The 23,377-nt window shown below is 40.6% G+C and overlaps 1 protein-coding gene across 4 annotated transcripts in view; it reads left to right on the top strand.

Annotated features, from left to right (window-relative positions):
* The window catches only part of GOLM1 (golgi membrane protein 1), a 39,614-nt gene extending 18,467 nt beyond the window's left edge, over positions 1-21,147 (top strand). For 2 of the 4 annotated variants that reach the window (XM_072992310.2, XM_078386159.1), the window contains 7 exons: positions 923-977; positions 2,070-2,172; positions 7,477-7,615; positions 15,096-15,255; positions 16,788-17,099; positions 17,503-17,628; positions 19,768-21,147. In XM_072992310.2, the coding sequence (XP_072848411.2) occupies positions 923-977; positions 2,070-2,172; positions 7,477-7,615; positions 15,096-15,255; positions 16,788-17,099; positions 17,503-17,628; positions 19,768-19,841 (969 nt within the window). In that variant the 3' untranslated portion in view covers positions 19,842-21,147. Of the gene's footprint in view, positions 1-922; positions 978-2,069; positions 2,173-7,476; positions 7,616-15,095; positions 15,256-16,787; positions 17,109-17,502; positions 17,629-19,767 lie in introns of all 4 variants that reach the window. The other 2 variants (XM_072992308.2, XM_072992309.2) reach the window with 1 other exon arrangement.
* The last annotated feature ends 2,230 nt before the right edge of the window (positions 21,148-23,377 follow it).

Here is a 23,377-nt window from a genome sequence, read left to right as displayed (position 1 = left end):
GTTATACCATCTGCCCACCAGCTGGGGCAAGATATGTTTTGTACAGCAAGAAAGCCTTCTGCTTTTTTATCAAATATTTCAGCAACAGGTATAAAGGAATCTACTACATGAAGAAGGGCTTCTTCAAATTTAGGGTTTCCCCCCAAAAAAGACAAGATAAAAGAGCAGTTCTTCTGTATTTGCTACTTTTTTTCCCTTTGCCTCTATTCATTTTGTTCATATTTTACTATGATGAGATCAGCAGAACTTATAACAAATGGCCCAGACTATCTAGGAGATATATATTTGTGGGATGTATTTAAGCATTGCATCCAATTTTTATATGATACAAAGTTGAAATACTGTAGGAAAAGTGTTATGTTTAGGCACATAGCTAAAACTGCAGTTTTAAAAAAGAGTACTGTATGCAGTTATACGTATTGTAGAACTATATTGTGATGAAAAAAAGAAATTGAAGAAGACTGTTTCCTAGAGTGTATGTCCATAAGAAAAAAATAATACTGGAAATGTTGCAGTTGCCTATGTCATGCTTGATCCTTGGGGTTTTTTTAATCTTTGGGTAATCCTGTATATGGCACTTAAGAAATGATAAACATAAACATTGAGTAACATAATTCTTTTGTGTGTGCGGTGTGTGCGTTTTGATCTATTCAAGGTATCAGCATTGTCTGAATAAAACTGCTCTACTACTATAGTATTACTAGATGGTTATCCACGCTACAGCCCCTGTTCTTTTGGTTTAAGGATAGTCAAAGACTATTCTACCACGAGGATTAGCTAGCATTTATATAATGCTGGAAAGTAAATGCCAATTTGTAAGATTGGATCCAAACTTAATAATTTTTTGAGTAGGCTTATAGAATGAGTCTTTAGTCTGGATTTAACTCACTGCTTCTCAGTCACTTTTTTTTCTTTTTTCCAGGCAACACTGCTGAATAACATCACAGTAAATGAGAAACTGATCCATAGTCTTCAAGGTAAATCTCAATAAAACAACATCTTTTTAATATATAAATTTGCTTCTCCCTAAAAAACTTCATTAAATAGTTACTGGTAGAAAATTTTCCATTCAGAGTATTAAGAAACTGTGATAGCAACCAGAATTGTTTCCAACCATAGGCCCGTACAGAATGTCTATAATTGTAGCATGTAGGAAATTTGTTTATAAAGTGAAAGCCACAGGACTAATGTAGACAAGATGCTGGAGATCTGATTAAATTATTCATCCATCAATTCTTTTTTTTTTTAAAAGGCGGAGTATGGAGTATGTGAGGAATTTACTTTCACTTTAATTAAAATTAAATAAAAAATCCTCTAAATATGCAGTGCCTAAAATGTTTCAGGCAGGAATCTACAGAGCAGATTGGCTTCAAGTCTCCCTCAGTAGACCACCCCTTATTTGTTTGTTTACCTCAAGTAGCACTTCTTATCTCAATACAGTTATCTCAATTCAGAGATTCCAAATGTATCAGTTTATCGCCCGTCCCTTCTCTCTCTATGGACAAAAGGCCTCCACTCTTCTTATGGCATAGTCTGTTTGGATAGATAAATCTGCATAGAGGCATGCGGACAGATTATCTTTGTCATGGAGCTAGAAAAAGATCTCACTACCCTCTAGTTGTGCTGCTTAAAGCTGAAAACATAAACGTACCTGCTAGAGCTAAGCCCTGGTGAATACAAGGATTGAAACACCATTCAACAGGAATGACGTCACTAGCAGCAGGAGAATTGATTAATTCTTTTTCAATTACGGGTGTACATGATTTTGTGCACCCATAATTGTCTCATCATGTGAAAGCTGTGCGTACCCCAAAATAAAAAAATGAAGTCTTTTATCAGCAGCAGTCTGCCACTGATGGTGATGTCATCCCTCCCATTAGTCACAAAGACTAAGGAGTAATAGGGGTTTAACTCATATAGACATTTATCTTCTTACTGTAGATCATTAATCTTTTTGATGATGGAAATACTAACATCAGTCTGGTTGATAATCTATATTTTCCTCTCCTCATACTTCTATATTTTTTTCTATTTCATAATTTGAAATTTAAAAAAAATTATGGATCCAGAACACTTGAAAGAACTGCAGCAGGAATATGGAAAGCTCCAACTGGATATATATAAATTTCAGAAAAACCAGACCAACCTTCAAAGGAAATTTACATATGACATGTAAGTTTGCATTAGTCCACTAGTAGTATTAGAAGCAAAATGGCCATATACCATTTTGACTTGCTTCACTGAAGTCAGTGGAATTGAGGCTACATTCTTATGTTTCTACATACTGTACTTCCATGACACATCTACTAAAGTCAGTGGAACTTATTTTTGAGTAGATACGTATAGTCCTGGATAGCTAAACATCTGAAGTACTTCTAAAAGTATACTTAATTTACTCACATCTGAATTTAGACCTTCAATTTGATCATCTTACTGTACCTGTGAATAAATCAAAATTACAAAGCCTTAAATGATTGGTTATTAACATCAAGGACATTTTTCTCTGACATTACCTTTTGTCTATAATATCAGAAATGTGAATGCAAAAAATGGAAAGTTTGCGTCTAAGAAAGAATGAATATAGTTTATAAGGAGTGCCTTATGTTATTTAGAGACTGCATAAAATGTAATTGTACAGACCAAATGCAGTAAATCTCTTGCCACTCTCCAGAACAGTAAGAACAGGGAGGTTTGAGTAACTTCTTGTTGTTTAGTCGTTAAGTCATGTCCAACTCTTCGTGACCCCTGGACCAGAGCACGCCAGGCCCTCCTGTCTTCCACTGCCTCCCAGAGTTTGGTCAAATTCATGTTGGTAGTTTTGATGACACTGTTGAATCATCTCGTCCGCTGCTCCTCTTGCCTTCACACTTTCCCAACATTAGGGTCTTTTCCAAAGAGTCTTTTCTTCTCATGAGATGGCCAAAGTATTGGAGCCTCAGCTTCAGGAGCTCTCCTTCCATTGAACACTAGGGGTTAAGAATGGATAGGTTTGTTCTCCTTGTAGTCCAGGGGACTCTCAAGAGTCTCCTCCAGCACCACAATTCTAAAACATCAATTCTTCGGTGGTCAGCCTTCTTTATGGTCCTGCTCTCCCTTCCATGCATCGCTACTGGAAACACCAAAGCTTTGACTATGCAAACCTTTGTCAGCAAGGTGATGTCTCTGCTTTTTAAGATGGCCATTTTTGGCGCTCTCCTCTTTCACCCTCATTAAGAGGTTCTTTAATTCCTCCTCACTTTCTGCCTCAGAGTGGTATTATCTGCATATCGGAGGTTGTTGATATTTCTTCTGGCAATCTTAATTCCAGGTTGGGATTCATCCAGTCCTTTCTTTCGCGTGATGTATTCTGCATAAAAGTGAAATAAGCAGGGAGACAATATACAGCCTTGTCGTACTCCTTTCCCAATTTTGAACCAGTTAGTTGTTCTATATCCAGTTCTAACTGTTGCTTCCTGTCCCACATATAGATTTCTCAAGAGATAGATAAGGTGGTCAGGCACTCCCATTTCTTTAAGAACTTGCCATAGTTTGCTGTGGTCCACACAGTCACAGGCTTTTGCATAGTCAATAAAGTAGATGTTTTTTCTGGAACACTCTGGCTTTCTCCATAATCCAGCACATGTTAACAATCTATTTCCTCTGCCCCTTTCGAAATCCAGCTTGTACTTCTGGGAGTTCTTGGTCCACATACTGCTGAAGCCTACTTTGTAGGATTTTGAGCATAACCTTGCTAGCGTGTGAAATGAGTGCAATTGTACGATAGTTGAAGCATTCTTTGGCACTGCCCTTCTTTGGGATTAGGATGTAAACTGATCTTTTCTAATCCTCTGGCCACGGCTGAGTTTTCCAGACTTGCTCGCATATTGAGTGTAGCACCTTAACAGCGTCATTTTTTAAGATTTTAAATAGTACAACTGGAATGCCATCACCTCCACTGGCCTTGTTGCTAGCCAAGTTTTCTAAGGCCCACTTGACTTTGCTCTCCCGAATGTCTGGCTCAGGGTCAGCAACCCCACTATCTGGGTTGTCTGGGAAATCCAGATCTTTATGGTATAATTCTTCTGTGTATTCTTGCCACCTCTTCTTGATGTCTTCTGCTTCTGTTAGGTACCTACCATTTTTGTCCTTTACCATGTCCATCTTTGCACAAAATGTTCCTTTAATATCTCCAATTTTCTTGAACAGATCTCTGGTTTTTCCTTTTCTATTATTTTCCTCTATTTCTTTACATTGTTCATTTAAGAGGGCCGTCTTGTCTCTCCTTGCTATTCTTTGGAAATCTGCATTCAATTTTCTGCAACTTTCCATATCTCACTTGCATTTTTATTTCCATTCTCTTCTCTGCTGTTTGTAAGGCCTCGTTGGACAGCCACTTTCCTTTTTTGCATTTCCTTTTCTTTGGGATGGTTTTTGTTGCTGCCTCCTGTACAATGTTATGAGCCTCCATCCAAAGTTTTTCTGGCACTCTGTCCACCAAATTGTGTTCCTTAAATCTGTTCTTCACTTCCACTGTGTATTCATAAGGGATTTGGTTTAGAGCAGTGCTTCCCAACCTTGGGTAATCTAGGTATTCTTGGACCGCAGTTCCCAGAAATCCCAGGCAACACAGCTACTGGTGAGAGCTTCTGGGAACTGCAGTCCAAAAACGCATGGGTTACCCAAGGTTGGGAACCACTGGTTTAGAGTATAGCTGACTAGCCCAGTGGTTTTTCCTACTTTCTTCAGTTTAAGCTTGAATTTTGCTATAAGAAGCTGATGATCAGAGCTACAGTCAGCTCCAGGTCTTGTTTTTGCTGACTGTATAGAGCTTCTCCATCTTTGGCTGCAGAGAATATAATCAATTTCGGTATTGCCCATCTGGTGATGTCCATGTGTAGAGTCACCTCTTGTGTTGTTGGAAAAGAGTGTTTGTGATGACCGGCTTGTTCTCTTGACAAAACTCTATTAGCCTTTGCCCTGCTTCGTTTTGAACTCAAAGGCCAAACTTTCCTGTTGTTCTTTTTATCTCTTGACTCCCTACTTTAACATTCCTGTCCCCTATAAGGAGAAGTACATCTTTCTTTGGTGTCAGTTCTAGAAGGTGTTGTATGTCTTCATAGAATTGTTCAATTTCAGCCTCTTCAACATTGGTGGTGGTTGCATAAACTTTGATTACTGTGATGTTGAAAGGTCTGCCTTGGATTCGTATTGAAATCATTCTATCATTTTTGAGATTATATCCCAGTACAGTAGAACCTCTACTTACGAACTTAATCTGTCTGAGAAGATGTTCGTTAGTTAAAACGAATGCATTGAAAACTGATTAATCTATTCCGTCCGAAGGAAAAAATACCCAAAGAAAGAAAGAAAGAAAATAAACACATCAAGTCCCACGCTGTCACTGCAAAACAAACAAACATCCAAAAATAAACATTGGAGCTAGCCCCACGCTGGGAGTGGGGGAAAAATAACAACACAGAAACATAAACCCCCCGGCCCAAACCTACCCTCCAAAACCTACCCAGAACAACTTTTTTTAAAAAAGGAGCACTTTTCTCATCTGAATCCTCCCGGGGGTCCCCCACCGCAGTGATCACTGCCATCGGAGACTTCCCAGGGGTCCCCTGCCACTGCGATCGCTGCCACCTGAGACTTCCCAGCGGTCCCCGCCGCCATATTCGCCTCCATTGGAGACCTCCCGGGGCTTCCCCGCCCCAACGCAGGCTTTCCCGGGATAGACCGGGCCTGCCAGGGGAAGCCCTGGTAGAGACCCCGGGAGGCCTCCAAAGGCAGGGATCACAGCGCTGGGGGATCCCCAGGAGGTCTCAGATGGCAGCGATCGTGGTGGCAAGGGACCCCTGGGAGGCCTTTGAAGGCAGCGATTATGGCAGCGGGGGACCCCCGGGAGGTCTCTGATGGTGGCGATCGCGGCAGCGGCGGACCCCTAGGAGGCTGAGCCTCCCTTTTCTTAACTGTTGGGGTGCAAGCCTCTTCGCCACCAATGGTTAGCAAATTTAAATTTACCACCCTTTTCCCCTGCCTTTTTTCATTCGTATTGTGAAGCTCCATTCGCAAGTAGAATCAAAATTTTGCAAAAGGAGCTGTTCGTAAATTGGATTATTTGTAGGTAGGGATGTTTGTAAGTAGAGGTTCCACTGCACAGTTTTTCCCACTCTTTTGTTGACTATGAGGGCTACTCCATTTCTTCTATGGGATTCTTGCCCACAGTAGTAGGTATGATAATCGCCTGAATTGAATTCACCCATTCCTGTCCATTTTAGTTCACTCATGCCCAGTATGTCAATGCTTATTCTTGCCATCTCCTGTTTGACCACATCCAGCTTACCATGGGTCATAGATCTTACATTCCAGGTTCCTATGCAGTATTTTTCTTTGTAGCATCGGACTTTCCTTTCACTTCCAGGCGCGTCTGCAGCTGAGCGTCCTTTCGGCTTTGGCTCAACCACTTCATTAGCTCTGGAGCTACTTGTCCTTGTCCTTCGCTCTTCCTCAGTAGCATGTTGGACACCTTCCAATCTGAGGGGCCCATCTTCCAGCGTCATATCTTTTAGCCTTTTGTTTCTGTCCATTGAGTTTTCTTGGCAAAGATACTGGAGTGGCTTGCCAGTTCCTGCTCCAGATGGATTGTGTTGTGTCAGAACTCTCCACTTGAGTAACTTGTAGCCCAGTACAAATGTTGTTTTGCAGGCTATGTTTGGCTTTATTATATCTCCCAATACTCTCCCAATAGTACTATTCTGACAGTTACCCTGTGAGTTACATTAGATTGAGACATAATGACTGGCCCAAGATCACTTGCTGAGCTTCATGGCTTGGTAAGTACTGTATTTGAAACTGGGTCTTCCCACAGCCCAGCATCTGGTTCAATAGCTACACCACACTGGCTTAGTAGATTACAAATTGTGCATACAGTGGGGTCTTGACTAGAGAACTTAATCCGTATTGGAAGGCGGTTCTCAAGTCAAAAAGTTCTCAGGTCAAATCTGCATTTCCCATAGGAATGCATTGAAAACCATTTGATCCGTATCTGCTCTTTTCCGTCCATAGAAACTAATGGGAAGCTGCTATTCCGCTTTCGACCACTAGAGGGGGATATTTTGTTTCTTTATTTTCTTAGGTCAAGAAAGGTTCAGGGAAGGCAGGGAAAATACAGTCCAGGCAGGACAGTACCAGGCAGTCCGAAGACTGTCTCCCAATACACTCTCTAAACGCTGGGAGGAGTGAGGAAGCAGACAGGCACCCTTTTCACTGGCCAACAGTTAACTGAAAGTTCACATTTTGCACTTTCCCTGCCTCCCACGTGGGTTTTTTTCAGTTCTTAACTCAAATCTAAGTACTTAAGTCAAGTCAATATTTTCCTATGAGAGCGGTTCTTAAGTCAAAATGTTCTTAACTCAAGCCGTTCTTAAGTCAAGACCCCACTGTATCTTGTGTCTCCAGAAGAATGTATTTGATCATCCTTCACTTTCATTCAAGGTCTCAGTGCATTAATCAGATGAAGGAACTGAAAGAACAATGTGAAGAAAGAATAGAAGCGATTTCAAGAAAAGGCAGTGAGATACCTCAAATAAAGGAGAAGAAAAACATCTCAAATACATCAGACAAAAATGACCAAGTAAGAGTTAAAATTTTGTTTAGCAGGGAAATATTAACACAAAGAGTGGTGAATTGGGTCATGTAGACTCAGTTTGCTATTTAGACGACAATACCAGGGTCAGCAACTTTTGTTGCTATTGCGATTGCAAAACGATGTTTAAATGGGGAAAATCCGCTTTATGATGATCAGTTCCCTGCTTCAGGAACCGATTTTTTGCATAACGATGGTTTTGAAACAGCTGATAGGCGGGTCGCAAAATGGCTCCGTGCTGTGCAAAATGGCTCCCCGCTGTGTTTAGGACTGATTGCTCGCTTTATAGGCACCGGAAAATGGCTGCCCAATGGAGGATCTTGGCTGGATGATGAGGTATTTCCCCCATTAGAATGCATTAACTGGTTTTTAATGCATTCTAATGGGTTTTTTACTTTCGCTTGACAACGATTTCGCTTTATAGCAATTTTGCTGGAACGGATTATCGTTGTCAAGCGAGGCACCACTGTATATATCTACATAAAAAGTTTACACAAAGAGCACAAAAAAATTGAAACCATAAAACTGAGAAATCAAAATACAATATCGAACTGGAGTGCACGTTAAAAAAGTACGAAACAAAGAGAAACACAAAATGTTTTACAGAGCGCAAGAATTCAAAAATGAAGCAAACTGCAATAACTACCCAGGCATCTCTCTTCTAAGCGTTGCTTGCCTGTGTTGTGCTGAAGAGACTCCAGGTCCTTGCAGACAGAGTCTTTCCAGAATCACAGTGTGGTATTCTCCCTCAGACAGTTGCAGGAGAAATGTAGGGAACAACAACAGCCACTCTTTGTGGCCTTCATAGATATCACGAAGGCCTTTGATTTGGTTAGCAGGGAGGGCCTTTTTAAAATACTTCCCAAGATTGGATGTCCATCTCAACTCCTTAACATCAGCAGGTCCTTTCATTGGGCAATGAAGGGCACCGTAGTTTTTGATGGCTCAACATTAGATCCCTTTGACATCGGATTCCAAAATATCTCCTGTATGGAGAATTAGTGCAGCGAAATCGCCCCAGAGGGAGACCCCAGCTGCGATACAAGGATATCTGCAAGCGGGATCTGAAGGCCTTAGGAATGGACCTCAACAGATGGAAAACCTTGACATCTGAGTGTTCAGCCTGGAGGCAGGCATTGCATCACAGCCTCTCCCAATTTGAAGTGACCCTTGTCCAGCAGGCAGAGGCAAAGAGGCAGTCCCGAAAGCAGCAAAATCAGGGAGCTGGACAGGGGACAGACTGTATTTGTCTTCAGTGTAGAAGGGATGGTCACTCTTGAATTGGCCTTCTCAGCCACACAATATGCTGTTCCAAGTCCTCCATACAGAGTACGTTACCATAGTCTCTCGAGACTGAAGGATACCTAATCAATCAATCACTCATGGGCAAAAGACAAAACAAGACATGAAAATGAAAAAAGGGTGCTGAGGTTTTTATCCAGTGTAAGTCACTCCACTGATAGAAGGCACTGTCCCCTTTCAGAAGAGGGAAGGAGACAGTTTTCAGTGATGCCCCTCCCTCTTGCAGACCACTTCAGATCTGCTGTTAAGTGTGAGTTGGGTAACTGAGTTTGGTGTGGTGGCAATGGAGAATGAGGGCAGCACAGGAGAAAGAAAATTAAGGTAGGGAAGCAGCCTAATTTCTCCTTCCACCAGCAAAATGATCCTTACTGGACATAAGCCTGTGTACTCCAAACCTCGAAAAATGCAGCTTGATAAAAGCTTCACTTTATCTTCCACAAACTACCTCTGATACTAAAAGGTGGCAATTAAAAACAATATGTCTCCATGGCTTCTGGCCACATCCTGATGAAAACATAGCCAGGACTGTGTATTAATGGCCCATTCTAGTTTCACCAAAAGACTTAGTCTTCGTACTGACCAATAATATGTCAGCTGGCATTGCCATTGCTGGTAATAATATGTTAGCAATTGGTTTTGTCATTTCAGCTACAAGTTCTAACAGAATTTTAAGAATGGGAGAATCTTAGAATAATAATTTGTTTAAAAGGAAAGGAATATTGCTGCTGTCTGAACCCTAAATTCAAAATAGCAACCCACTTGGGTCTCAAAATAATTTTTTTGAAAAAGCAGAGCAAAGTTAGAAAGAAATTCTGTAGATAGTAGACTTTGTATTAAGGCAATAGAGAAGCAAATTACGGTTGTATATTGCCTTGTAGCAGTTTTAAATTGTTTTTTTTTTAATTCAAGGAGCTTTGTTAGAATAATGCAAAAATATGTTGACCAAAGCAACCTTCTACACACAAAACTTGTTTAATGTAACATTTTCACATTATCTTTTCAGAAGATTTTGAGAAGAATTTACAAGTTTTATGCCAATCACTTCACAGTCCTAAGGGTTTTACAGTAGTCAGAAAGTAATGAGTAACTAACACTCTTTGCAACATTTACTCACACAGATTACTTTGGGGGAGGAGGGTTACAACAACATCCATAGCAAATTATCTTAAAAACCACTTTCCAAGTACCCAACAGAACAATAAACAACTGAACTGCTGAATAGCTCAATAAGAGATGGCACGCCACCCCAAACCAACCCATTTCTTTCTGCGCATCCGTTGCAATGGGTGGGAAAGTGAGCCAAGGGTAGGGGATTGTGGGAGTTGTAGTCTAAACCTTTTGGAGTGCCCCTGCCACTCCCTTCTTGAAGCAAACTGTTATACTCAAGCCATTGACATGCCGCCCTTTTCGCCTCCACTGAACGGATCCTCAGGGTTCAGGGAGAAAGAGGAGCAGCTGACTTTCCGCAATGCGTTTGCTTGTCTCTCTATGACAGCCCTGTGGATTTTGTCCTCAGCGCTCTCAGTTCAATTTAAGAGCTTTCTCTCCCAGAGGATTTACACATAGAGGCACATCACACCCGTGTACACAGAAGACGGGAAGAACTCAAGTCCAACATCCCTCAAAGCCATTTAAAGTCGGCCAGATGAACTTTCTTCCCCCCTGACAGCCAGCCAGCCATAACAGGACAACAAAAAAAGCCGGAAAAGCTGCCGAATTCCCACCCACCCAGGATGACCTGAGCCAGCCCTGTCCCTAGAAATCCTGCAATGCCACCCCAAACTGACCCGTTTCTCTCCGTGCTTCCCTTGCAACAGGCGGGAAGGTGGGCGGGAAGGCAGGATGGACAAACGGTGTTTGTCTCTCCCTCCCCACCCAGAGGCAAGGCAGCGCTTCACCGGGCAAGGATGGGGACCCGAGAGACCCTTTCCTTCCACCCAATCCACAATTGGTGCTCCCCTAAGGGAGGAAGGCGAGATATGGCAGGAAGAAAGAGCTGGATTGTCTGGCAGCACCACGGCTGCAGCTGCCTTCACAGGTTTGGCTTGCTCCAGCGCCCCCTATCACCCCCTTCTGTTCCGCTGCTCCCACACTGCCCCTTTTCATTCTACTGCCTCCCTAAAAAATGAAATCGCCCCCTGGGGGCATTATTGCCCACATTAAGAACCACTGATCTAGAGTACTGTATCCAGTTCTTGGCATTGCACTTCACGAAGGATACCAACAAACTGGAGCAAGTTTGGAAGAGGGTGACAAGAATGATCAGGGAACTGGAATCCAAGCCCTGTGAAGAAAGACTGAAAGACCTGGGCACATGCAGCCTTGAGAAAATAAAACTAGGGGCATATATAATAGCACTTATCAAATACTTGAAAGGCTGTCATATAGAGGAGGGACAGAAGCTGTTCTCAGTCATCCCAGATTGCAGGACACATAGTAATGAGCTCAAGTTACAGGAAACGAGATTTGGGCTGAATTTCAGAGAAAGAACAAACTTCCTGACTGTTAGAGCAGTATCACAGTGGAACCAATTAGCTCAGGAGGTGGTGAGTGCTCCAACACTAGATGCACTCAAGAGGAAACTAGACAACCATTTGTCAGATCTGCTTTGATTTGGATTCCCACATTGAGCAGGAGGTTGGACTTGATGGATTTATGTGCCTATTTAGTTCAGTTCCTCTTTGATTGTGCATGGATTGCAGTGCTCACCTCCAGTGTGTTACTGCTATTGCTGCTATCATCTTTTAGTGACTTATTGAGTTGCTTGGTATACTATTTGTTACTTTTTAATGCCCTCACCTTCACCTTAGAAAAACGAACGGTCAAAATGACCCAGATAACACTTAAATCTATTTTTATTGATCTAAAAGTTGCAGGAAAACTGGGAAGTAAATGCTACTTACATCCTGAAAGCATCTCTGTCTTTCCTAGCCAGCTAGCTTCAGACTCACTTGGTTTCAAGGAAATAAACTTCTTTTCGGAAATGTACGAGTTCATTGCATTGTGCATATAAAGAGCAAGTTGTAACATCAGTACATTGGATAGCCTCCATAGCCCTGTTGGCTTTCTAACTTTCCATTTTCCTCCTCCTCCTTTATTAGTCTCTATATTTGAAAAGCTGTAAACTATAATAGAAGTGAGGATGCATGTGGGTGAAACTCATATGGTTGCTTAAATTATTATTTTTTCTAGGACTTCTTATTTTGTCAGTAGGTTCCTTTCTAAAAGAATGCTACTGTTGCTAGACTCTAGGATGGATTCTGCAGAAAAGTTATAGAATACAGCCATAATAGAGCAGTCTTGTTGATGTTTCAAATGGTTTACTTTGAACATTTACATTTTATATGAACAGATTCATGTGGTCCTTTATCTTAAAAAAGGAATAAGCATTTAGTAGTTCAGGTTTTTCAAGTATGCAGCAGAACCTTCAACCTCTGTGTGACTGTTTCTAATAAAATCTTTGACTTACATGCTTCCATAGTAAACAGTAATAACTCATTTCTAAGCAAACAAGTAAAGGTTCACATACTTGAGTGATTTTTTAAATTTTGAAAGTAAATGAAATCATTTGCTATCACTGGAAGGAAGAAAAGGCAGAGGGAAGATGGGAGAGTAAGGTAACCTCTGGTGCAGTAGATCTGACCTAAATTGTCTCCATCCCCAGTATGACTCTTTAAAGGATTGACATGTGTGAGTATATTGACTAACAGCCTTCCCACACAGATTAAATCTCTGTTGATTTCAGTGGAGAAATCTGTACACTGTTTAACTTAATCACGTGTTAATGGGACTTGAAAGTGCCATTTTGATGGATCTGTAGGTATAAAGCTTCTGAAAAATTAAAGCAAGCTGGATCGATGTAACTCAGCGATCTAAACTTGCAAGAAATTTAGATCAACTTCACCACCATAGATACAATTTCCTAAACAGTGGTGAAATTGTAAACACCTATCTGTTAATTTACAAATAATCAGTTTTATTCACACTATTGCTTCATCCTTAAGAACAAGGCTTTCATCTCTCTTGCATTGTGTATGTTTTGTAAACTTTTCATCTTTTTTTAAACATGTGGAATATACATCTTTTAGGTATTGCAGAGTCCTGCTCGTGACTAGTAACCATCACTAGCTGGATAGGTATGGGAATACAGGAACCTACACAGAGCTTTGGAGTACATTTGTTTCTGGATGCTCGGAATGGGATCTCCCACCCCCTTGCACTGGGTTTCATTGGTCCACCAACAGATATCTGGTATTAGACAAGTATTTTTTTAAGCAGTTTAAATCACTTTTCAGTAGTAGTTTTCCCTAAAAACAAGGGAAGGGGTTGACAGGTAATTTGATCCGACGCAAGTTACAGTACTCTGCCATCTGCACGGTTTGGAGTGCACCTCTGCGGAAGCCGACAGATGCGGAGAGATTTGGCCGTGCACTCTTCTAAGTTTGGTTGATGAGAGGACTGAATATGCTTTGGACAGTTATGACTTGTTGCCTGAGTTGAGTTTCTTTGAACCCTTTGTGAATAACGTTGAACCCTCTGTTACCAATAAAAATTAAGCTATTAAAGTTAAGAAGATGACTCCTGTGGTATTTCCCACACAAAATGAGGAGCCACCCAAATTTGAATCTGAACCTATTCTTAAGAAGCTATTACAAAATATATTTACTTAAACCACGGCAGTTTTGACATCTTCAGTAGTTTGCAGAGCTTAGAAGTTATGAGTTACCAAAAAATCAGTTACAGCGGTGCCTCGCTAGACGATGATAATCCGTTCCACTGAAATTGCTGTTTAGCGAAATCATTGTCTAGCGAAAAGCATTTCCCCATTGGAATGCATTGAAACCTGTTTAGTGCGTTCCAATGGGGAAGAATCGTCGCTGTCTAGTGAAGATCGGCCATAGGAAAGCCGCTCTGCAAACCGCCGATCAGCTGTTTAAATCGCTGTCTTGTGAAGCTTAGGTCCCGAAAACACCTGTTTTGCTAGTGTGGAGGAAGCTGTCAAAATCGTTGTCTAGCGAAAATCGGTTTGCGAAGCAGGGACCAAACATTGTCCAGCGAAATTCCCCCATAGGAATCACTGTTTTGCGAATCGCTATAGCGATTGCAAAAAGTCAATGTCTAGCAAAAAAACTGTCATGCGGGGTAACTGTCTAGCGAGGCACCACTGTATTTCTATCAGATTCCTTCACACAATAACTAGGCCTTATCTGAGTTACGTTATCATTCTACCATACCAAAGGTAACTTAACTCCTTTTGCAGTATGACTTCTAGTTGTTTTTATTGGTGCAGAATATGTGTGATCTCACTGTTTAGGTGTGTTTGGGTTGGAGCATTGCCATATTTTAAAAATAAGTAAAAATGTTTTAGGTCAGTATGTTATTGCTAATCTTAACGAGAGATTAACCCTGTGAATCAATATCTAAATAGTAAATCAGCATTTATTTAAATCCCACATAGAGGGTTTACTCTAGTTGGGGCTAGCAATAAAATATTGCTTTTAGTTGCTTTTGAATAACAGGAAAGTAAAGAGTTACTTTCAAATGCAACCGTAACATAACTTTTGGGCGAACCTGAGAACAGCAAATATATTGTAAATATAAAATAATACCTTTTGCATGCCTGGATACTAGAAATGTGTAATTAATTACATGTTAGAAATAGCTTTTGGAACTCTGGTAGTATTCTCTGGAAGACAGGATTCTCTGGAAAATAACAGTATTGCTGGGAAAAGTTGAAGGCATCAGGAAAAGAAGATGAACTGCGCGAAGGATTGACTCCCTAAAGAAAAGCATAGGCTTGAGTTTGCAAGAGCTGAGCAGGGCTACTGAGGACAACCACCATCACCATATCCAGTCATCCTAATAATCTTAGAACTGCACAGCTAGAAGGGATCTTATGGATCATCTAGTCCATAGATCACTCATTCGTGGGGTTGCCTTAAGTCTTGATGGCACATAACAACAACCAAAGTTGCTATTGAAATCACTAACATGTAACTGTGGTGCTGTAATGAAACATAACCTGGAACAGTGAAAATACATTTTGAACACTGGGTGTTTTTTTTTGTTTTGTTCCATCTTGATTAAAATAGACATGAGAGGAAAGTGCCTAGCTATTTTTCTGTTCTTTTATTTCTGTCATGCTGTGGTGTTTTTTTTAACACAGGTTAACATTCAGGTGCCAACATTTGGACAGCCAGAACTGCAGCACCATGATCTAACAAAACAGGGAAATGAACTACCAGAAAAACAGGAGTCTTCGAAGTTAGAAGCATTGAAGCCAACATCTATGGTAAAAAACATGGCAGAAATGGATGATCAAAAAAGTAAGAATATAGCAACAAAGGTGACAAGTCATTTTTTATCTCGTCAGGATTAATGTGGAAGGTGGGGCTGTATTTTTTGAGTCAGGGTTGCATGACGTTTTTTCCTGAGTTAATAGCAACGCCGATTTATTTCTCAAAACAGTTCCTTCCTAAAAAAACATTTATTGATATAAATTTTAAATGGTTAGACATAATTATTTTTTGAAATACCTTATGTATTAAGATCTCTTTTTGCATGAAGTGGATCCTGTTTCCATGTACATTTTGGGTTGTGCTGAAGTTAAATTGGTTTAACACGTTCTACCTGTGACCCTCAGTTTACAATTTCAGGAAGACTTTGCTCATGAATCTTGAGTGGAATTTCACACAGAGAACACTCTCATTGGTGATTTGAAAGGACTGGGTAACCTCAGCTTACATTGAAGAAGTTGCATGTTTTTACATAGAAAGGAATAGATGGGGAAAAAAGTATTCCTAAGCTTTCCTTTACCTGCTCTGACCTATTCATATTATTACTGGTGCTGATGTCACTTATTTTCCTTTCACATTTTTTTCTTGAATATCTCTGGGAGACAACAGATGAGTTATGTTGCCTTTTTGAAAGGGGAGAGAGCAGCCGTGTATCACTTCATCTCCACTTTAGCTAGAAGCAGAATTCCAGGGTCTCAATCTACAAGCAGACAGCAGGGTGCAAACTCTGCTTATTCCTTCCTGCTGTTGGCAGCCTAGCACCACCTCCTGCATAATTCTGCATGGTTGAATGGGAAATGATATAGGGAGGGGGAGGAGGGCAAACCAGCAAAAGTTGCCTTCTGTGGCGGACTCCATTCCCTTCTTCAGAAATTTTCTCTGGATGGAATCAGCCTTTCCATTTGCAGAAGCTGGTGTCTGGATCCAACCCATTTGTGTTTGAGCAGACTTTCTTTCTTTGCATGGGAAAGACAAAGTTAGAACAAAGTTGGGTGCATGGTGGCAGCATTACTTGGACGTCCAGCCTGTGTTGCTGCTGGTGAATCAGGAGATGTAGTCAAGGCCATGATGTCAGGAGCACAGCTATAACCGCAAATTAAAACCAGTGGGATTGGAATAAAGATGAAGCCCAAGGGGAAAAAAGTTAAATGAGAACCTGACTTTTTCCCCCTACACACACCCCTCCCCAGTTTTATGCACATTGTTGATCATGGCCCCTACTCCCTTTGACAAGGTTAGTTAACTCAATTTGCTTAGAGCAGGAAAATGTAACCCAGCATCATGCACATATATAAATTACACTTGAGTAATTTATAAACAGCTATTTACACAGATTACAAATAATTGTACAATAAGTAAACTGTTCTAATAAGCTTTTCCTCTAACAAACCAAATACAGGTTCCAGGAACTGAGGAAGTTTCAGGTTTTATTAAACGTTTAAAGTTGCTGTTACAGGAGATGAACTGTAGAAAGAAAAGCAAATTTTTGTGTTGGGTTTAGCAATCTGCTATAAAATTCAGTTTGCACTGAATTCTAACTGCAATTTTATGGTAATTTACAGAAGGAACCAGTGATGTTGTTATAAATAAAGATGAATCCAAGAAAGATGATCTTCCTGTCAGTCAGGACCATCTACAAATGCCTGCAAAGTCTAGCATGGACAATAAAGAGTTGCCCCGAGAACCAGGAATAGAGCAGAACTCATACGAAGAAGTTAGAAATGGGCTTCAAGAAGTTTTAGTAGGAAGGACAACTGGCAAACTTCTAGAAGCAGTGGACCATCAAAATAACAATGAAGCCAAAGTGGATGATGAAGAAATTGAGCGAGAGCAACTCTTAAATGATGATGTTCAGCAAGATGATCAAGATACCAGTAAGGGTGGTTAGTATAAAAACAAAGTTACTAAGTTTTATTGGAGGATTGAAATGACTGTCCAGTATATTTGGAAGTTTAAATTACTACTCAGTATATCTGTTACCTGTAGTTTAGCACCTACAATATTCAAGGAAATGTGCAAATATCCAAAAATTTTGGATCCAGCATTTAGTGCTTAACAAACTTCCATTCTTTTCTAAAATGGTTTAACAGTGGGATAGGCAAAGGAGCAATCTCAAGCTTTATGAGATGATCTTCATCTCACACAAATTATTAAATCAATTGGCAAAATGCTGCAAGTGAACCTAGCAAAAACTACTATTTGAAAATTTTTGGATGTTAAAAACACCAGATTACTCCATATTATGGATAAAGATGCTTACTGGTTATGTCTTTGCAGAAGACCCAGGTAACAAAAGAGTCAACCAGGACAGCAAAGGAGTGGACTATAATTTAGATGTGAATGAGGCAGAATCTGAAACAGATAAGCAGGCTGCCCTTGTTGACCAACCAAATAACTTCAATGGTAAGTTCTTGTGTTCTCAAATCCTATATTTTCTGTACTGTATTCTGGGAAACAAATTTTAGGACACTTTAAAACTATTTTTGCACCATTAGATGTTTGGTTTTTTGGCTAGCTCAGTGATTTTATAAATATTTTTCTTCATATTAAAATGCAAAAGTTAATAAACTTTCTACTGATTTTGCAGTATGTACAGTAGTAATAGGCAAAACTTCTTTGTGGAGTTTTACAAGTGCAAAGGTCTGACACAGTTGAAAACATGCACATACAGTGGAACCTCTACTTACGAACGTCCCTACCTACGAACATTTCAACTTATGAACAGCTCTGTTCGCAAAATTTTGCTTCTACTGGCGAACGGAGCTTCAACGTACAAACGAAAAAAACCCATGGGGGAGGCAGGGAAAGTGCGAAATTTGAACTTTCAGTTGACCGTTGGCCAGCGAAGAGGATGCTTGTCTGCTACCTCGCTCATCCAAGCAGTTAGAGAGTGGATAGGGAGAGAGTCTTTAGACTGCCTGGTACTGCCTGGAATTGCCTGGTACTGTACTGTACGGACTGTTTTTAAGGCTTTTTGACTTTTCCAAAACAGAGAGACTTCCTGTTCTGGGTGAGTACACTGTATTTACTGTACAGGGTTTTTTTGCAGCTTGGGGAGGTAGGGCTAGGTGGGGGTTTATGCTTCTGTGCTCTGATGGGTCTTGCAGTGTAAATTTTAGTTTTAAAATGTGTGTGGGTAAAATGTGGCTCTAAAGTCTGTTTTAAAATCAGAAAATATTCTGTAAGGGGCTGTGCTGGTTGTAGATGCAGGCAGCCAGGCTTTAAAATGGAATTTAGACTCAAGTCTCCCCCCCCCCCAATGCTCCCTTTTTGTGATGAGGAGTTCTGTGCTGGAATAATGATTGATGGCACAGGCTTTAAAATGGAGTTTAGACTCAAGTCTCTACCCTCTGTCTTGTTTAGACTCCACAGTCTTTTTTTCTTAAAATCAGAAAATATTCTGTGAGGGGTTGTGCTGGCTGTTGATGCAGGCAGACTGTAAAATGCAGTTTAGACTCTCCTTTTGTGATGAAGAGTTCTGTGCTGGAATAATGCTTGCTGGATTCTGTGGCTTTCTTAAAGGTGCTCTGTTGAAAAGGTGTTCTCCTGCCTTTTTTTTAACCTAAAAGGTGCTTGGTTTTGTTTAAAAGGTGCTTGGTTTTAAAGGTGTTCTCTCCCTCCTTCCCTGCCCTTTTTTTTTGACCTAAGTTCATCTTAGGTCAAAAGAAAATTCTCCCCCTAGTGGTAGAGGATGGATTAACCAGCTTTGCATTAGTTCCTATGGGAACCAATGCTTTAACGCAGTGGTTCTTAACGTGGGTGATAATGCCCCCCAGGGGGCGATTTCATTTTTCAGGGGGGCGGTAGAACAAAAAGGGGCGGCGTGGGGGCGCTGGAGCAGAAGGGGGCGGTAGGGGGGCACTGGAGCAAGCCACACCTGTGAAGATGACTGCAGCCTTTTTACAGTGTGCATGAATATATATTTTCCTCCAATCTTAATTTAGTTTCAGAGTTTTCATCTTGAAATTTTTAGTTCCTGCATTGTGGTTTGTTTTTATGCCCTTTTAATATTTCTTTTTGCATCTTAAAATTCTCTTGCAACTAAATCATTAAATGTTACTTTTGGGGGGCATTTCATTTTCTTGCAATTTAATTTTGTTTTCAGGGGTCATTGGATTTAAGTGTCTCAAATAAATAAATAAATAAATAAATAAATAAATAAACAAATATCATCACCGCAGGGAGGGGGGCGATGATAACTTCCTCAATGGCTCAAGGGGGCGTTTCTTTCAAAAAGGTTAAGAACCACTGCTTTAACGTACGAACGGTGCCTCTACATAAGAACCTAAAACAGCCAGAACGGATTAATTGGTTTTCAATGCATTCCTATGGGAAATGTTGATTCTACTTACGAACATTTAAACTAATGAACATCTTCTGGGACAGATTAAGTTCGTAAGTAGAGGTTCCAGTGTACTTTCAGAGCATGTGTGCAGTGATTGCCAGATAAGCACAGTTGTTTTTGGTAAGGATATTGTTACCAGTTTCTCCATTATCACAACACTTGGAAAATATTAATATTAAAATGTTTCTCTTTTGCAGTCCAGAATCTTGATGATCCAAACCTGCAAAATCACTTATTTAAATTTGGTGAAGAGCATCAACAGAAATTGTGAATAATGATTAGTTTTTGACTCTTGCAAGAACTACTTACGTTGAAAATCTCAAGGCTTGAAAAGTTCAGCTGAAGTTGATCATCCTTAAGTCTTTATTTAAATCAGTTCTGACCTTTGTTTAGGACTTGTTGCCTGACTTAAATAATAGGTTGTTTACTGTACTCTTATGAACCGGATTGTGTCAGGAGAAGGAAACCTAACCTTTCTTTATGGTATATGGAATCTGTACCTGTTCTTCAGCTGCTTTACCCGATTTTCTTCCTGAAGATGACAAAAAGATTTTCTTGGCACAAAAACTGGAATTATTAACAGTTTTAGAGATGTTATTGTACTCTCTTAACTTCCTCATACCTCTTCCCGTGTATTGCTGGTTCTTGCTTTAAAAACCAAATGAACCTAGAGAATGAATTTTATATTTATTTTCTGTAGCAGTGTTTTTCAGATAAATTATATCCTGGAACATTCTAAGGTAATCTTTCTTTAAATGGATTGCTTTGAAGTAAATGCTGTTTACAACAGTGGGACCTGTTTCTAAGTAAACATTAAGACTGAGTATTTATATTCATCTATTCAATTGGTATGTTCTCTGCTCTGAACAGGAGAACTTAGTAAAAATGTTAGCTATTAGCAGTGGGAATTTTCCTTGATTGGGCTGAAAAGTAGTGGACCATTTGTTTATGATCTTACTAAAACTTGAATACATGGGGAATATAGATGTGCAAACCCTGAAGTGTCTGTTAAGTCCTACTAAGTATCTTACTCTTATGTTAAATAAAGGCCAGGATCCTGTAGGGAATTTATGTGTGTAATTGCATACATTGTGGTGGCGAGTTGCTGCTAACTAACCAGTTGCCACTCATACTCCAGCTTGCATGACAAGTCACATTATAATTTAGTGATGGTTCTGCTATTTACATAGTTACACATACACCAGTGTAAATGCCCTAGAGGATTCTGGCTGTCAAGTTGTAAAACTCTAATCCTATTGTTTCAGAAAGAACATTATGCTGAACTGGTACCAACCATCATCTTTCCAGTTTCCTGAACATAACAGGGGGTGTAATAAATATGGTACAAATTTGTTGTACCAAAGAGAACAGTTTTGAGTAATTACTCTACTGTTTTATGAAACTAAATACTGTACTTTTTAATTCAGTGGACCATATTAAGGTCAAGCCAATAAAACCAAATCTAATGTCTGTAAAGGAAAGATTTTGTAAGATCAATGATGAATTAATGAATTTACAAGACTTTAGCAATTTGATTGGCGTTTTGAGTTCCAATAAAATATTGCAGTTGGAAGGTACGTGTATTTAGAATTTTGGTCCCAGTTATTCATATTTAATCCACCAAAGCAGTCAACTCTTTAAAACATTTCCAGACTAAGAATTATATGACTTACATGCTTAGAGATCGGTTCAAATGATATTAAAAATATGTAGTGTTTTGCATATGCTAGAAACATGTACTGTAAACTAAAATCCTAAATTGCATTATGCTTCAGACCAAATATTGAAACAATTCACAGAACATTCATTACACTATACAAGAATTAATAAATGTTATCATGGGGGGGACTTTTGCTGTGGCAGGGTTTTAAATTTAGAAAATGAAGTGCATCTGTATGCAAGAACCTGCCTCTCTGAAAAAACTTTTAATGGCATAGAGTAAAATCTAGTATGAGTTCCAACTGTAGTAGTGAAATGGACAGGCCCTGTTGGTCACAAATAGTGTAAATTCCATTGACAAGAGTTTTTATGTTAAAGCATAATAGACTCTGTACTGTAATATATTTAGTATCAACTAATCTGCTTCAGAGACACATATTAACAACCAGACCGAAAAGTTGCAGCAGCCAAATACAGTGGTAACTCGACTTACGAACTTAATCCGTATTGGAACAGTGTCCGTAACTCAAAATATTTGTAAAGTTGAAGCACCATTTCCCATAGGAGCGCATTGAAAACTGAATAATCCATTCCGGCCTAAGAAAAAAATACTCAAAAAAATAAAACACTGCAAGCCCCATAGGAACGCACTGGGGCTGCAAAAAACAAAACAAAACCCAGGAGAGAAAGGAAGCCTCAAAGGCTGGCCGAAGTGAACAGGGCCGGGGCCAGAGACCTGGCCAGGAAGCGCTCGCCTGCCTGCCCACCCACCACCTCCTGCTCCTCCGGAGCTTCCCTCACTCTGGTGAGCAGCCACAGCTTCCCCCCTGCTGCCCAGAGGAAAAAAATAACCAAAAAATTAAAAAGAGCACAGCAAGCCTAGTCGGAAGGTGTTCCATGGCTGAGGCTTTAAGAAAAAAACTCAAAAAACATATACTAGAGCAGTGATGGCGAACCTATGGCAGGTGTGCCACAGCTGGCACACGAAGCCCTTTCTTCTGGCACGTGACAAACCTTTTAAAGTGGCTGCAGCTGGGATTCTCCCTTCTTCCTGTTCTGAGTCCTTTAACTTCCTGTCCGTCCCCATGATTCCCTCTGAAACTGCCACTTCCTGCTCCAGTTCTGGCCTTCCGGGCAGCATGGCAGTCACTGGTTTCTTCCCCACCCCCTCATTTTGGGCACTCGAGCCGAAAAAGGTTTGCCTCCACTGCACTAGAGCCACCTCCGTTGCTGAGGTTTAAGAAGGAAAAAAACCCCTCCAAAAATACACACACACTCGCTCCAAAGCAGAGCACAGAAACAAACCCTTCCTGCAGACACACACTCCGAAGCAAAACCCACCCAGAACAGTTTTTTAAAGGACAAAACATCAGCTTACCTCCCTGCAGACACACACACAGGCTCACTCCGAAGCAGGAGGCTCTCCCAGGCCTCCAACCGTGACACACCCTATAACTGCTGAAAGAGCTACAGCACAAAGAAGCAGCCTTGTTCCCACCTACAGTTAGAAATTTGAATTGCCCGCCTTTTTTCCCTTCCTGTTTCAGTTCGTAAGTGGAAGCTCCGTTCACAAGTCAAAGCAAAAAGTTATAACCGGAGCTGTTCGTAAGTAGGGATGTTCGTAAGTCGAGGTACTACTGTATACTGTAGACCAGGGGTGTCAAACTCAAATTCATCGGGGGCCGCATCAGCAGTTTGGTCCCCATCAAAGGGCCGGTTGTATCTGTACTGATGGCCTTGCAAGGACCCCATCCGACTTGGTGGGAAAAGGAAGGAAGAGAAAGTGTGTGTGTGTGTGTTTGTGTGTGTGTGTGTGTGTGTGTGTGTGTGAAGGAAGAGAAAGTGCCTGTGTGTGTGTGAGAGAGAGAGATACAGGAAGAGAACGTGTGTGTGTGTGTGTGTGTGTGTGTGTGTGTGTGTGTGTGTGTGTGTGTGTGTGTGTGTGTGTGAGAAGAGAAAGTGCCGGGTTCTGTGTGTGTGTGTGTGAGAGAGACAGAGAGTTATAGGAAGGAAGAGAATGCGTATGTGTGTGTGAAGGAAGGGAAAGTGCCGGTGTGTGTGTGTGTGTGTGTGTGTGTGTGTGTGTGAGAGAGAGAGAGAGAGAGAGAGTTATTTAGTATATGCAACTCTGCTTGGATCTTGCAAAAA

The sequence above is a fragment of the Pogona vitticeps genome, chromosome 2, assembly GCF_051106095.1.
Source record: "Pogona vitticeps strain Pit_001003342236 chromosome 2, PviZW2.1, whole genome shotgun sequence".
Taxonomy (NCBI): Eukaryota; Metazoa; Chordata; class Lepidosauria; order Squamata; family Agamidae; genus Pogona; species Pogona vitticeps.
The sequence above is the reverse complement of the archived record's forward strand: the minus strand, read 5'-3'. Positions and strand labels throughout refer to the sequence as shown.